Genomic DNA, 15,208 nt, shown 5'->3' on the forward strand with positions numbered 1-15,208 from the left:
CATTTTAACTTTGGATCTACTAAACATAAAAAAGAATCAAATCTCTCTAGATGCAAACTTCTTTTTGAATGCAAAACTCAAGGAAAGGTTTGCACATCAAAAGATTTGATTCCTCTTAAAGCTTGGTAGATCCAAAGTTAAAATGAATTAATGTTGATTCTTAATAATGCTATTTATATTTATATAAATTTGACATGTGTATACATAGAAATAAGTGTAATCTAATTAATAGACAAATGACCCTTTTTTCACATACTTTTTTCAAGTCAAATTTACCCAAAATCCCATAAAAATTTTAAGAATCATAAGTTTAAGTTGTTTAATCTGCGAAATTAGAATGCCAAAAGGGTTATCTAGGATGCCAAATCCATTGATGTATTGAAAAATGCATTTTAAGCAACAAAAATCCTAATCTTACTCAAAATTGCCAAAATGGTGATCTAGGATGTCAAATCCATTTGTATTGAAAAATGCATTTTAAGCAACAAAAATCCTAATCTTACTCAAAATTGTATTATAGGATTCCAACCAAAAAAATCATTTTATCTATTAGTTAGACTAGGCCATAAAAATATTTTTAATTTAATTTTATTAAAACCCTCCTAATATATGTGATTACATATATATGTAACATTTTTCTTTCACATGTTTTTTTATTTGGATTCAAAGCCCTATAGGATTTACGTTTGGAAGATTTGCGGATTCCATCGCTTATTCGAAATCTTTATTTTTTTTTAATTTATTTTTTTAATGTCACACACACATATAATAAAGAACAGGAAACTCTGGAGCATTTCCCAACATTCTTGGATGGTAAATTTGGTAAACCGTCCACCCATATTAGGGGCTTCACCCTTAAGGAATCAAAGAGAGTCAAATTATCAACAACAACTAGCAATAATAATATACATGAAAAAAAGATTCATTATAAATATTAAATTAAATTTAAACATGAGTTTTTAAAATATAATAGTTGTTAATATAAATCATTATTTTAATTTATATGATTAAATGAATCTGTATTTATAATTACTATTTATATTATATATTTGACTAGAAATATTTTTATTTTTATTTTTAATATATATATATATATATATATATATATATATATATATATGAGAGTTTATTGTAAATAATATTTTTTTGTATATTATTAATTAAATTTAAATATGGAAATTTTGAAATATAATAATTATGACAATGAAATATATATATGAATGATTCATTTTTATAATTATTATATATATATATATATATATATATATATATTCAAAACTATTTTTATTTTTAAGAGGTGGCAAGAGTGGGAGGGGTGATCTTCTCACTCAAAAAAAACAAGAGACTAGATTTGCTTGGGAACAAAAAAATAATCAGACTGAATTATTGGCATTATGGAAAAGTTTGGACAAGCCCATAAGCAAAGGAATAAGGAAATTAAAGGTTCTTGAGGATTCAATGATCGTCATAAGATTGATTTCCAAATCAAATTGTGAATGGGGTTCTTCCATCCCAGTAATGGTGAACATGATTTCATTGTAAATAGAGAAATTTGAAGAGATTTCCCTCTTTCGCATCCTCAGACATTTAAATGAAGATACAAATCAATTGACCAATTGTGGAGTAGAGATCGGGCTAGGGATATTAGAATATAATAATGAACAAGGATCCTTTTCCCCCATCCCTTAATTCAAATTCTATGTGGTATGTCAAAATGGTGAATCATTTTGGCCGCTCCTTGATCCGGGGGAGCATCATTGAATGCGAAGGAATGGTTTCAAGAATTGCGCAGAGTAAAGTGTCTCATCCAAATGGCATAGACAACAAGTGGCATCTTATACGTGGAAGGGTAGAGTACTCCATGTCTCTTTCTCTACTCTTCTATTATCACAGGTCGAACAAATGTTGTGGTGTAAGGGCTTGTTTTAATTGGGATCTGATGGGCTCATTCATGTAGAAATTCCTTGTAGATTCAAACTGCTAATTGTAATTTACTAAAACAATAGACTTGAATCTACTCTACTCATCAACAGAAACAATTAAATGATTGTGAAATCACGAAGCATACAAGAGAAAGAATTCAATCAACACATTACACAATGATTTCCTGGGGAAAGCCACTACTAAAAACCCCTGTTGTCTTTATATTGCATTATTCAGAAAATATGAGAAGATTACAATTCTTTGCTCGAGCTCGAGCAACCGTGGAGAAACCTCTGCACCATCTCTATCTTCTCACGACTTCTTAGACAAGGCCAGGCCAATACTCAACCAAATTTTGTCTTGCCCAAGTCCCTATTTCCTTGTGTTGTTTCCTTGGGAATTATCACATTATTAATTAGGGAAATTCCTCAATATGAGTTGTGCAATCCTTATAGGCCTTCCTCTCACTGCATGCACCACCTATACATTTAGATGATTATACAAATGATAGTACATTGCCCCTAAACTACAATCTCAACTAGGTAACTCTTAGATCCGACATGTATGAGTTATTTATGAGTAAATCGTCAGTTAACTAGTTGAACACATGAAGCAACACCCCACTGTCTAACCTCCTACTAGTTCCTCCATCAATTGCAACTAGTTTAACTAACTTTAACTCAGTTAAACTGAATTAATTAATTACAACTCAAAATAAACTCAACCAGGGCTCCTATAATGTAGGAGACACTCTACATGACTCTAGTTAGACCCTCAACTCGAATTAACCGAGCCAACTAAGTTAATTTAACTTAGTTAACTCGTACAAGTTGTCTTGTGATGTGGAATTACAATTTTATTCCTAATTTGATTCAAGGACAAAATTAAATTAGGATTTTCTTATTGCATTTTCAACACTCCCTCTCAATAAGAAAGGGATTATCAGATATCTTAAGATTGCCTCTATGGAACTCAAATTTTCCTCTTGAAAATTCCTTAGTCAAGATGTTTGCATCTTGTTCATCTGTAGGAATGTACTCCAACAACATGATTCTCCTTCGCAGACAATCTCGTATATGGTGATACCAAATGTCGATATGCTTGGACCAATCATGAAAAACTGGATTCCCAGAGATTTTGATGCAACTATGATTATCACAGTAAATCATTGTAGGATCCATCTACTAACTAAATAACCCAGCAAGGATCTTCCTCATCCAGATAGCTTCACAAGTTGCTTGACTAGCAACCATGTACTCTTCTTCTGTCGAACTGAGTGCAACTGATATTTGCTTCCTGTTGTACCAAGAAACTGCCATTGACCCAATACTAAAGATTCCGCCTTATGTGCTTTTCTTGTTGGATGGACTCTCTACCCAATCTACATCTGTGAAGCCTTCAAGCTTCACTCACTCTATCTGTTTGTACCAAAGACCAAATTGAGTGGTGCCTCTGAGGTATATCAACACATCTTTAACTGCTTTCCAATAAAGTTTGGTTGGCCTAACCATTGCTTGACTAAGTTAGTTAACTACAAAACATATGTTAGGTCGTGTGTTCACCAAATACATAAGTGAACCCACAAGCTGCCTGTAAATAGTAGTCTCCACTACTTCACCTGAAGTAGCATGTTCCTTCCTCCAATTTCCTGTTAGAGGAGTCTTCATGGGTTTGCTGCTCTCTATGTGGAACTTCTTCATTATCTCGTTGGCATATTTTCCCTGAGAGACAAACAATTTCTCATCTCCTTTCCATACTTCCATACCATGGAAATAATGCATGAGCCCCAGGTCCTTCATCTCGAATTCTCTTGCAATATCCTCTTTGCAATATTTTATCAGCTTCTCATCACCTGTTAGAATTAAATCATCGACATATAATACTATAATCAACAATTTACCTTCAACCACAATATGGTAAAGCTTTGCTTCTACTTCACTTTTGGTGAAGCCCAACCTGGTGAAATAGTTGTCAATCATGGTGTACTAAGCATAGGGTGCTTGTTTCAATCCATAAAACGCGTTAGTCTGCACACATGTGACTCTCTGTTGAAGGTCTCAAATCCTTCCGGTTTCTCAATGTACACCTCTTCCTCAATCACTCTGTTGAGGAATGTTGTCTTCACATCTATCTGATGTATCTTCCATCCCATTTGCACTAAAAGTGCTAGAATAGATTTGATTGAAGAGTACCTTGCTATTGGAGCAAAGGTATCCTCGTAATCGATTCCCTCCACTTGAAAGAACCCTATGGCTACAAATTTGGCCTCGTGTTTCTCCACACTCCCATATCTTGCTTTCTTTACAATGTAAATGAAACTGGAACTCACCACTGACTTGTCTACTAGTCTTGGGACCACTTCCAAAACATTGTTTTTGATAATGGAGTCATACTCCTCTACCATGGCATCAACCCATACTAGTTGTTGCACTTCTTCCTTGAATGAGGATGGCTCAATCTCTACACTCTCGCTCATAAGAGCTATGTAGCCAGTGTACTGATTTGGTGACCTCCTTTGCCTGCGTTATGATATGGGTGCTCCCACATTATCTCTAGCATCATGCATCAATCTGTTAGCCTCTTTGGTGTGCTTCCTTCCATCTCTAGAAGTCTCTGCATGAGTGGGTGCTTCCACTCTCTACTCCTTTGCGTGTGGCTACTCCACATCATCCTCGAGTTCTTCCTTTGGAGCCAAAAGCTTCACATCTCCATGCAATTGAAGCTCCCTCTAAAGGGAACATCTCATGGCCTTTTATTCATCGAACTTCACATCTCTACGAACCACTATCATCCTGTGAGATGGAAGGTACACCCGATAGTTGTGAGGTTTATCAGTGTACCCCACAAATATGCCCAACTCATCTATTGGCTCTAGCTTTTTCCTTGCACCCTTGGTAACATGACAGTAAACCAATGAACCAAAGATCATGAAGTGTGCCAGATCTAGTTTCTTACTTTAAAAAGCTTCTTCTGTTGTACTCATCTCGTGAATCCGATAGGACTCCTGTTCTGCACATATACATTTGTGTTGCATACTTCAGCCCACAAGTGCAACAATAGGCCCTAATCATGTAACATTGCTCGTGGAGCTCCCAAAATACTTATGTTATTCATTTCATCCACCCCATTTTGTTGTGGGTTATGGGGTGCTATTAACTCCTGTCGAATGCCTTCCGATGCACAAAATATCTTGAATTCATTCAACACATATTCTCCACTGTTATCTTTTAAGAGAGCCTTCACTTTTTTGCTAGTGTCTTTCCCAACAAGTGCTTTAAATTCAAAAAAATTAGAGGACGTGTGATCTTTCTTCTGCATCAAGAAAATATAGCACTTACATGATAAACCATCTACAAATATTACATAATACCTGTGCTTAGTCATGGAGGCTGTCAAGAACAATCCACACACATCTGAGTGAACTCTTTCAAGGATCGCTTGTGCTCGATTTTCCTTATCATGAAAGGTGGCTTTGATGTACTTCACCAATGTACATCCTTTGCGTGTATCTCTCTACTCTAGTTTTCCCTTGGAAAGTCTTGTAGAAATGTGTTGCATAGTCTTCAAATCTTCATGGTGAAAGCGACCTAATCTTCTATGCCATAATTCATCGAGGCCTCGACTCTGCACCTTCTCTTCTTTTGTGCTCAAAGCAACACAGTCTTCTACATCCAATTTGTAGAGGTTCTTCACTCGAACCCCAATCCACTTCACTTGTCCTGAGGCTATGTGATGAAGGAAAGCCTTTCCTTTGCTAAATATCACATCGTAGCCACAATATTCCAACATAGCAATTGAAACCGAATTCTTCTTCAGATGCAAAAAATACATGACATATTTTAATGTGAGAAGAGAACCAGACTCCCTCTGAAAAGTAACAGTACCGATGCCGATTGCATTATACATTCCATCATCTCCCATTTTGATGTGCATCTGTAGGTCCTTCTCCTCCAAGTCACTCAAGAATTCTTTGTTGCCAGTCATAAGGAATAAGGCTCCACTATCCAGATACCACACACTACCCATCATCAATGTCACCATGCAAGAAATGAGGGTGAAATCCAACTTGAATTGTGCAGCAAGAGCTTCACCTGCCAGTCCTCTTGAGGGCTTCTTGTGTGGACACGTTGTGACATAGTGTCCTAGCTCATGACAATGAAAACATTTAATATTTGACAAGTCCTTCCTCTTTCCACCCTGATTGGAATCTCCTTTGGATTGAAATTTCTTTCCTTTCCCTTTCTCTGCCTTTCTAGCTAAGGCATAGTTCTCCTCATCATCATGCTTGGATGACGTTCCATCTTTGGTGCTCCGCCTTATCTCTTCTTGCACCAAGTCAGACCACAAACGCTCCCACTTTGGTAACTTCTCCCTCCCATTTACCGAATCCTGGTAGTTGTGCCAACTCTTGGGAAGGCTTAGAAGTGCTAGGCTAACTATTTCATCTTCAACAACTATAATACCAACACTCCCAAGATCATCCCGACATTGGGTGAAAGTGCTCAAGTATTGTGGTATTGTGTCACCCTTCTCCATCTTGATTTTCCGAAGCTTGTCCTTTAGTGCTAGCTTCCTATGGTCACTATCATTCTGAAACAAGCCTGTCAAGGACTTCCACATTACATATGGAGTCTCCTTCCTGTGGAGGTTCGAGACAATATGATCTCCAACTCCTTCTAGTATGATCCTTCTCGCTTTTGCAACACATTTCCTCCACTCTGCAAGATCTTGAGCATTAGTTGCCTCCTTCCTGTCCTTCCAAGCAATATCATTCAAACTACCTTCAAGGGAATATTCGAGTTTCAATCCATAGAATGACATCTTGTTGGCTCTGAAGAATGATACTGCAAATTCGATTTCACCTGCAAAAGACAAACTCATATTCTTCTCTTCTAGAGTGATTTATGCTTTGATACCATGTAGAAATTCCTTGTAGATTCAAACTGCTAATTGTAATTTACTAAAACAATAGACTTGAATCTACTCTACTCATCAGCGGAAATAATTAAATGATCACGAAATCACGAAGCATACAAGAGAAAGAATTCAATCAACACATTACACAATGATTTCCTGGGGAAAGCCATAGCTAAAAACCCCTGCTATATGTATATTGCATTAGTCAGAAAATATGAGAAGATTACAATGCTTTGCTCAAGCTCGAGCAACCTCTACACTATCTCTATCTCTCTAACAACTTCCTAGATAAGCCCAGACTAATACTTTACCAAACTTTGGCTTGCCCAAGTCCCTAATTCCTTGCGTCTTTTCCTTCGGAATTAACCCCCTATTAATTAGGGAAATTCCTCAATATGAATTGCTCAATCCTCATAGGCCTTCCTTTGACTGCATGCACCACCTGTACAAATCAGATGATTATAAAACTGATAGTACATTTTCCTTGAACGCCAATCTCAGTTGGGCAACTCTCAGATCTGACATGTATGAGTTATTTATGAGTGAATCATCAGTTAACTGGTTCAATTTAACATAGTTAACTCATATAGTGGTCTTGTGATGTGGAATTACAATTTTATTCCTAATTTATTTCAAGGACAAAATTAAATTAGGATTTTTTTGTTGCATTTTCAACAATTCATGTCAATTATCAGGCCAAAATATTTTAATAGAAAAGATACAAATATTTTAATAAAAAAGCTACAAGTTCTATTATATATGTTTATTAACTAGCAATTGCACCTAATGTTGCAATGGGAACGCCGTAAGGCTGTAACATAAGGAAGAGTAGCATTGATGAAGGTTATAGAGTTCAAGCTTCTGTGATCCATATCAAGTTTGTGAGAGATTTTTCGGTGAAAGTCACATGGAATATCATTTGTCGACGCGTTTCGAACCAACTAGTGTGGTTCATCGTTAGGACAAGTTGTCCTGACGATGAACCACACTAGTTGGTTCGAAACGCGTCGACAAATGATATTCCATGTGACTTTCGCCGAAAAATCTCTCACAAAATTGATGAAGGTTATTGGTTGAAGCAAGCAACTATAGTTTAAAAAGTGCAATGGTGAAGTGTTGCATTCCAAAAACTTGTGTAACATGTATACCTTGTGATATCAATACTTGCAAAATAAAATAGCCTTGCAACCACATAAACCAAGATGTTCAAATCTTGTTAGATTCCCAAATGAATTTGGAAGACTCTTCAAACCACTGCAACCTGACAGGTCGATGTGTTTTAGGGTTCTTAGATTCTCGAAGGAATCCGAAAGCCTCTTGAAACTATAGCAATGTGACAATTTGATGTGTTTCAGGTTTGTTAGATTCCCGAAGGAATCTGGTAGAAAACTCATCATCCCACAGGGTACCATTTTCAAGTGTTTCAACGAAAGCAGTTCGCAAAATTCTTTGGGTAACTTTTGCGACCCTTTCAAGTAAGATGTACTAGTTGTACATATCACAATCCGTTCAAGGTTATTCAATAGTCGAATGGACTTTGGAATAACAGAGAGGGGAGATTCAATCCTTAATTCCCTCAACTGCAAAGGTGCCAGCAAAAATGTTGACATGCTTCAATTATTCTAAAGATAGAAAATATTGTCATCTACAAAATCCTTGGATTTGATCCAGTAAAATATTCAGGCACTTGAAAATAAATAAAACCCTTTAGAATTCATTGGAGACCCTCTGGTGCCGTATTATAATAAAAAATAAATATACTCGCTTTAATTCAACGAATATCTATTTACCTGCGATCCTTCACTCCACAACCGATGGAACCACCAGCCAGTGCAGTTGCCGAACAATTCTTAAACTCTTAACTTTGTACAGGAAGCTTGCAAGTTTAGAGTCTGAGTTGTTCATGTAGAAAATGAATGCCAATGGAAATGAGTTGTTTGTTGGCGACTTAGGTTCCAAGCATGGCAACATGGATATTGGTATGGAAGTCCAGACCGAGGAGGATGGTTGTGCTGCATTTGGAGGTAGTTCGTTCCATGACAAAGAGGTGAACCAAGACATGTAACAAAAGTTGGGCCCTCTCAACTTGTTTAAATATTATGTTTGTTTATGTACTGCAAGCATGCAAAACTTTTGGGGTAATTTTACAGAGAATATGGGAGATTTCAATGTAAAATTATAGTCGAGAAAGCTCTTAGAGGCAATTTTTGTGTGTGTGGATATACTGGAATATTGAAGCAACATAAATCACCGAAGCATGTAAATGGTTATGGCCATCGTGGCTTCACCCTAGCTACCTTTCTCGTTGCTCTAGCTACCTTTGCCCCTGCTACCTATGCCCCACTTTACCAAAAGGAAATGACAAGAACCCAACAATTAAGGAGAATAATGCGAATAATGCATCATATCTAATAACAAGTGTGTATTTCCCTACTTAGTCGAGATTAAATAGATAGACAAAATCAAACAAATCCATATCTTACTAGTGAAATATTTTAAGAGAAAAAATATAAATATTTTAATAAGGAAACTACAAATTCTACCATATATATTTAAAAATTAAATTTATTTATTTTTTACATATTTATTAATTATATATTTAAAAATATAAATTACTATTATTTAAATTTAATTTAATATGATATATAATATGATTTTTTTAAAATAGTTTGTAATTTTATTAATAAAAAAATTATGATACAACATATTAAATTAATTTATTATTTTTATTATTTTAAATATTATACTTTATTGCGCCAAAAATCCCTTTACCACTCAATAAGAAGAAAATATTGTAGTGTCCGTACATTTTAGGAAATGTCAGTGTCCAATACAATTAGATTTAGTGTTGTTACATGTAACTTTAACTTATATTAGAGGTTAAACGTTGCTTTCCCGTATATTTTTTCCCTTCGGGTTTGAAATTCAACCAAGCAAATGGCAGTTTGCTTCCAGAATGGTACAAGTCATCCTTCACGTTTCCGTGAACCATTTGTTTTCTTATTAATACTCCTCTATTCAACACCACCTTGACTGGCTTATGGTAAAACATGACGTTTCATTTCTGCTAAACCTCGATATTTTTAAATAATGGTTGTTTCTAGAATGGTTGATTCTAGAGTCGTGCATGATATAGACAAGTCAACCACGACTAATATTAAAATTCAATAGCGTAGAATAAATAGCTCACAAAATAATAGAAATTTTGGTAATTTTGTAGAATTTTTTAAAAATAGCGTAGCATAAATAGCTCACAAAAATGAGATTAGAAAATAATAGAAATTTCGGTAATTTTGTAGAAATTTTTAAAAATAGAGTAGTATAAATAACTTATTATTGAGACTTCAAAATTATAAAATTTTTGGTAAGATTATAATAAAATACATAAAAAAAATTAAAAATCTTGATTACACCAGTGAAGTTTTGAAATTTTGAATGCTTAAATTTTTTAATAACACTGAATCCATTTTCACCATCAAATCCGTTTTCTATTTCTAACTTCCGTAAACCACACACCAAATTCCATTATATTGTTCACTCTTTGACCCTGGTGGCCTGAACTTTTATGTTTACTTGGGTTGACCCAGAAAGAATAATTATCCCAGACCAGTACCATTAAGACCTTATTAGCTATGCAGATTTGACTGAAATAAAATATTACAACCCTAACTCACTAGGTGGCCTGGGATTCATAATTTAAATGGAGCCTTATAGGCTAGTTAGCGATAGTTTATTTTGAAAACTGAGGCCGCATCAGCAGCGGATTGGATTTATTTTATTGTCATTAATAGAATTTTAATCATTTATCCCTAGGCAATTTTAGCACTTGGATTTTATTTTGTCATTAAAAGAATTTTAGTCATTAATCCCTGGGCATGCTTAGCCTCAAACACTATTTAATCTTAAGCTTATCGCTCAACCAAAATATCAGGCTTATTTCTGAGTAAAAACAGGGGAGGTTGGCAGGATTTTCAACAAATTGGACAAAAGTTAGGTATCAATCATCTGTGGAAATGGACAGGAACGCGGCATTCGGCAATAAAGGTATGGCCCCATTCAATTCAATTCATTTTTGTTGCATTATATGCTTATCAGATTGCCTGCGGGTTCATTCAGTGACAGCCTTTTGTAGATATTGATTGAGAATTATTGAATTAGGTAGGCAGCTTTTCACGGAATTCCAGATTTATTGGTTTTGACCTCAGGAATTTGTGTTTCTACTAGTTTCAATTTTGTGGTTTCACCCGATTGTATTGATTTATTGCATTTTTATTGACCCTCTTTGGGTTGCCGTGCCATCTTCTTCGTACTGGATTTGATAACCTACCTTGTTTAGTGATCTGATTTGGTCTGTTTGGTTGAGCATTGGTGCCGTTTGGGGATCGGGTTTAGATTTTTAACTTTAGCTGAAGATTTCTGTCTCAGGCAGGGCCCAGGGCATTAGAGGTTAGGTGGATTGTTGAGTGCTAACAGTATAGATTTTTATTTGCAAGAAACAGTTTGTTTATTGCTTGGAAATGGTCGCTGCAGTTACAATTGCTACTACAATAGTTGGAGGGGTTAATTAGAGTAGCAGATCCAGGCATTGAATTCTACTGGCGCAACCCTTAGTTTTGATTACAGCCTCTCTGCAAGTTTAAAGTGTACAAGGATGGAACAGACAACATGGGTTGGGGACTTTCAACCCTTTTATTGTTACGAAGGTATGATAGATCCAAGGGTGTTAAGGAATTGTTTCTTACATTTATTAGCTTTCATAAAGGTCCTAAGGGTTAGCCTGCCTTTACTGAAGATGCCCAGGCTGAAGCTTTTGCATGAGTTTTTTTATAATTCGGATGACACTTCCCTGTATTTCAGATTGCGAGGCGAACTTTAGTACTGCCTGAATTTCCACCTCTGAATAATTCAAAAGGGACTAGCGTCCACAACGGTTCCTTCTGCAACATAGTTTGATCCTTTGATCTGCATCGTGTGAGAGTGGACAGAGTCTGCCAGATCATGTCCGTTATGTTCACTGTTTGGGCTGAACGATCTTCTAGGGCTAGTTTTTTGAAAGGAGCATTGACTGGCTGGAAGATTTATGCATGCTCGTACTTTCGTATGCAGTGACCATTCACTGTGTAAGTGTTTTTGATCCCGTGTTGAAAGAGTTCATGAATTAGGGTGTTCTGCTGTCACTTTGGCTTGCAATTATATTGGTTGATTTAGAATTGCAAGAGACTTTTTCAGGTGGATCAATCTTGATATTATTATCTGATTTTAGAGACCAGATATTTGGCTGCAAAAATACTATTGTTTGTCTGCAGTCTACCTCACTTACCTGGACTCTATAATGGGTTTGGAAGAGTGCAAGAGTAGCTGTTCTAACTTTAGAGGACCATAGATGGCACAGACAGCAGTTGGAGTGGTTTTTCTTGCAGTACAGCAGTTGTATCTGGAGCCTTGAAATAGTTGGATCTCCCTGAATATTGCAACGGGCTTTCAGCTGCATCTTGCACAGCGATGCAGGTGTCCAGCAGTGGGCCAAGGATGGAAACCAGTATCTGGAGCAATCTTCCCGATGACGTGGTGGATAGAATCCTTGCCAGGCTACCGGCAGAATCCTTTCTCTGCCTCCGCTGTGTATGCAAGAGATGGAATGCTCTTCTATCATCACCAAGCTTCCTTTCACTTTGTAGCAAAATATCTAACCGCAGGCCCTGGTTAATCATGTTGAAGCGCCAGGATGAAAGAATTTTTAGGGCTTATGATAGCTTTCTTAACAAGTGGCACAGCATATCACTTTCGTTCCTTCCCTATCCAACTGCGGAGGTAGTAGCTGCATCAGGTGGATTATTGTGCTTGAAAACTGCATTCTGTCTTTTGGTTTGCAATCCTCTTACTAAAAATTGGAGGGAGTTCCCCTATAATTCGTTTGAACATAATTTGTGTGCCATTGCAATGGTGGCTGTGGAAGAACCCAGAGGGTACAAGATTCTATTGGCTGGTGGTTCGCCAGATAGAAGAACCGAGGCCTATGACTCGGTAACTGATAGCTGGAAGAGAACAGGGGATTTGCCTCTGAGGACAAATCTTAGATATGAGGCAACTTACTGTGACAATATGATTTACTTCACAACTTCAGAGCCTTTTATGATTATGGGGTATGATGTGAGAAAGGATTCATGGTTAAGAGTGAATGCACCTATGCCAGAGTCCTTGACATGCAATCGTCTAGTTAGTTGTGGTAATCAACTGTATCTTGTTGGAGGAGTTGGTGCTAATGGGATTTCAAGGAGCGTCTGGGTGTGGGAGCTTATTCATGATGGAATGGAATGGAGGGAGGTCCAGAAACTGCCAGAGATGATGTGCAAGAAATTTCTTGCAATTTGTTACCACAATTATGAGCACATCTGTTGCATAGGTCATGAAGACTTCATTTGCCTATCTTGTTTCACCTGGCCTGAAGTTCTGGTTTACAAATTGTCTCGTCGGACATGGCATTGGTTGCCCCGATGCCCATTTATACCTGAGAAAGCAAGTTATGGTTTCAAATGGTTTTCCTTCAGCCCCAACTTGTATGCTTTGGTCTAGTTTGCACTTGCCTGCGCTTGAAGCATACAAACAACTTAAAGACATGCTTCTCAGTCTGGAGTCTATGTTTAAAGAATTTCATATTCTGCATCCGACACCTTTCCTGAAGATCAAATATATGTGTTAATACTGATGAGTTTGCCACCTTTGTCGACCCAGGCTGATTTTGCTTTTTTAAGTTGTAGTGGGGTTTTTCAGTAAGTTATGATTTTCCTTCTGTCCCAGTTTATATGCTTTGGTCTAGTTTGCACTTGCCTGCACTTGTAGCATACAAGCAACTTAAAGGCATGCTTCTCAGTCTGGAATCTATGTTTAAAGAGTTTCATCTTCTGCATCGGACACCTTTCCTGCTTTGGTCTAGTTTGCACTTGCCTGCACTTGTAGCATACAAGCAACTTAAAGGCATGCTTCTCAGTCTGGAATCTATGTTTAAAGAGTTTCATCTTCTGCATCGGACACCCTTCCTAAAGATTAAATGTGTTAATACCGATGAGTTTGCTACCTTTGTCGACCAGGCTGATTTTGCATATTTTTTAGTTGCAGTGGGGTTTTTCAGCAGGTTTTTGCTAGTTGCAAACAATGTTTTTGTTTGAGGTTCACCATTTACGATGCACAAGTTATCAGTTTCTGTTTGGCATTGCTAAGAGATGGAGACTAGTTACAATTATGAAGTTTATGCTTGTGTATCTCGCTGTAAATAATTTGTTATATTCTTTATTGCCAAAACAATTTTATCTATGTCCTATATTTCCGATTACAACGCAAGGTTTTGTACAGGGTTAACAAAATTGTTTTGCCTATCTACAAATAGGGTTTATGCCCCATGCCTCAATGGTATTGACTGTAATGGAACATACATGTATGTTTTTGGTGCAACTGTTGATTTTATCTAAAGTTGTCACAATTGTTTGTTGTACTGGCATTTTTGTGTACAAAAATTCAAGACATTGATCATGTAATTGTTTTCAATGCTTTCCAATTGTCCTAAAAATTTTAGGCAATTTACTGTCAGCAATATACCTCAAAGAAAATGGGTCTGCACAATATTTTGTTCCTTTTTTCAGTGTAAATTTGTTAGCAAGTTAGGAGCACTAATTGGAAATGACATTCCAAATGGATGGGATAAACTGTTTGATGCAGGTATTGCAAATTTTCAGAGCTTTGACCTGTTTGTAATCATGTTGCCCATTATACCTTTGGATGTCGTGGTGAACCTGAGTACACCACTTAATACTATAACCAGAATGAGCAAATGCAAACCCAAAATGTCAACAGCTAGCAATACAGGAGCACAAGAGGAAAGTTTTGGATGATTGTATTAGAGTGCAATCCTATTTGGGAGATGGTACTCTGGTGCAATTCCAAGTTTCAAAAAAGCATCAATGCCTTATATTGAGGCACTTCCCTTTATCTATAATCTAATTTGATTTCTATCAACGCTATTCTAACCCTAACATCATTTAACACAATATCATGCTATTCTAACAAGTACAAGGTTTGACATTTACTGATAATTTGGGCACTGCCTAAATACTTGATGATTTGGACTTATTGTAGTGGTATATTCTTCTTTTTTAAAGTAACGATTTAACCCATTTGAGTTGTATTTAAATCCAAACTGTGGAATATTTAGACAACGCCAATAACGTAGGTCTCATTACATAACTGGGACACACCTATCCTCATTAATGCAATGCAAAGTTGGCTTTTAAGACACAGTTGCCGTAACGAACACGTGGTGTGCCTTTATTAATATCTAAGACCTTGTTTTATATAATACAATATAATATGCCTT

At 36.5% G+C, this 15,208-nt stretch overlaps 1 protein-coding gene across 2 annotated transcripts; it reads left to right on the top strand.

The window, feature by feature from the left end:
• The first annotated feature begins 10,659 nt into the window (after positions 1–10,659).
• LOC149262514 (F-box/kelch-repeat protein At5g43190-like) lies at positions 10,660–13,630 on the top strand. 2 transcript variants are annotated; one of them, XM_089424840.1, is made up of 3 exons: positions 10,660–10,884; positions 11,371–11,543; positions 11,698–13,630. In XM_089424840.1, exon 3 carries the CDS (start codon positions 12,343–12,345, stop codon positions 13,411–13,413), a length of 1,071 nt encoding a protein of 356 aa, XP_089280966.1. In that variant the 5' UTR covers positions 10,660–10,884; positions 11,371–11,543; positions 11,698–12,342; the 3' UTR covers positions 13,414–13,630. The 2 variants fall into 2 exon arrangements, with proteins under 2 accessions (XP_089280966.1, XP_089280969.1); XM_089424843.1 differs by lacking the exon at positions 10,660–10,884 and adding an exon at positions 10,900–10,998.
• Positions 13,631–15,208: the final 1,578 nt, after the last annotated feature.

This window comes from Pinus tabuliformis, chromosome 6 (assembly GCF_031772625.1).
Source record: "Pinus tabuliformis cultivar Carrire ecotype Pingquan chromosome 6, CPIR1, whole genome shotgun sequence".
NCBI lineage: Eukaryota > Viridiplantae > Streptophyta > Pinopsida > Pinales > Pinaceae > Pinus > Pinus tabuliformis.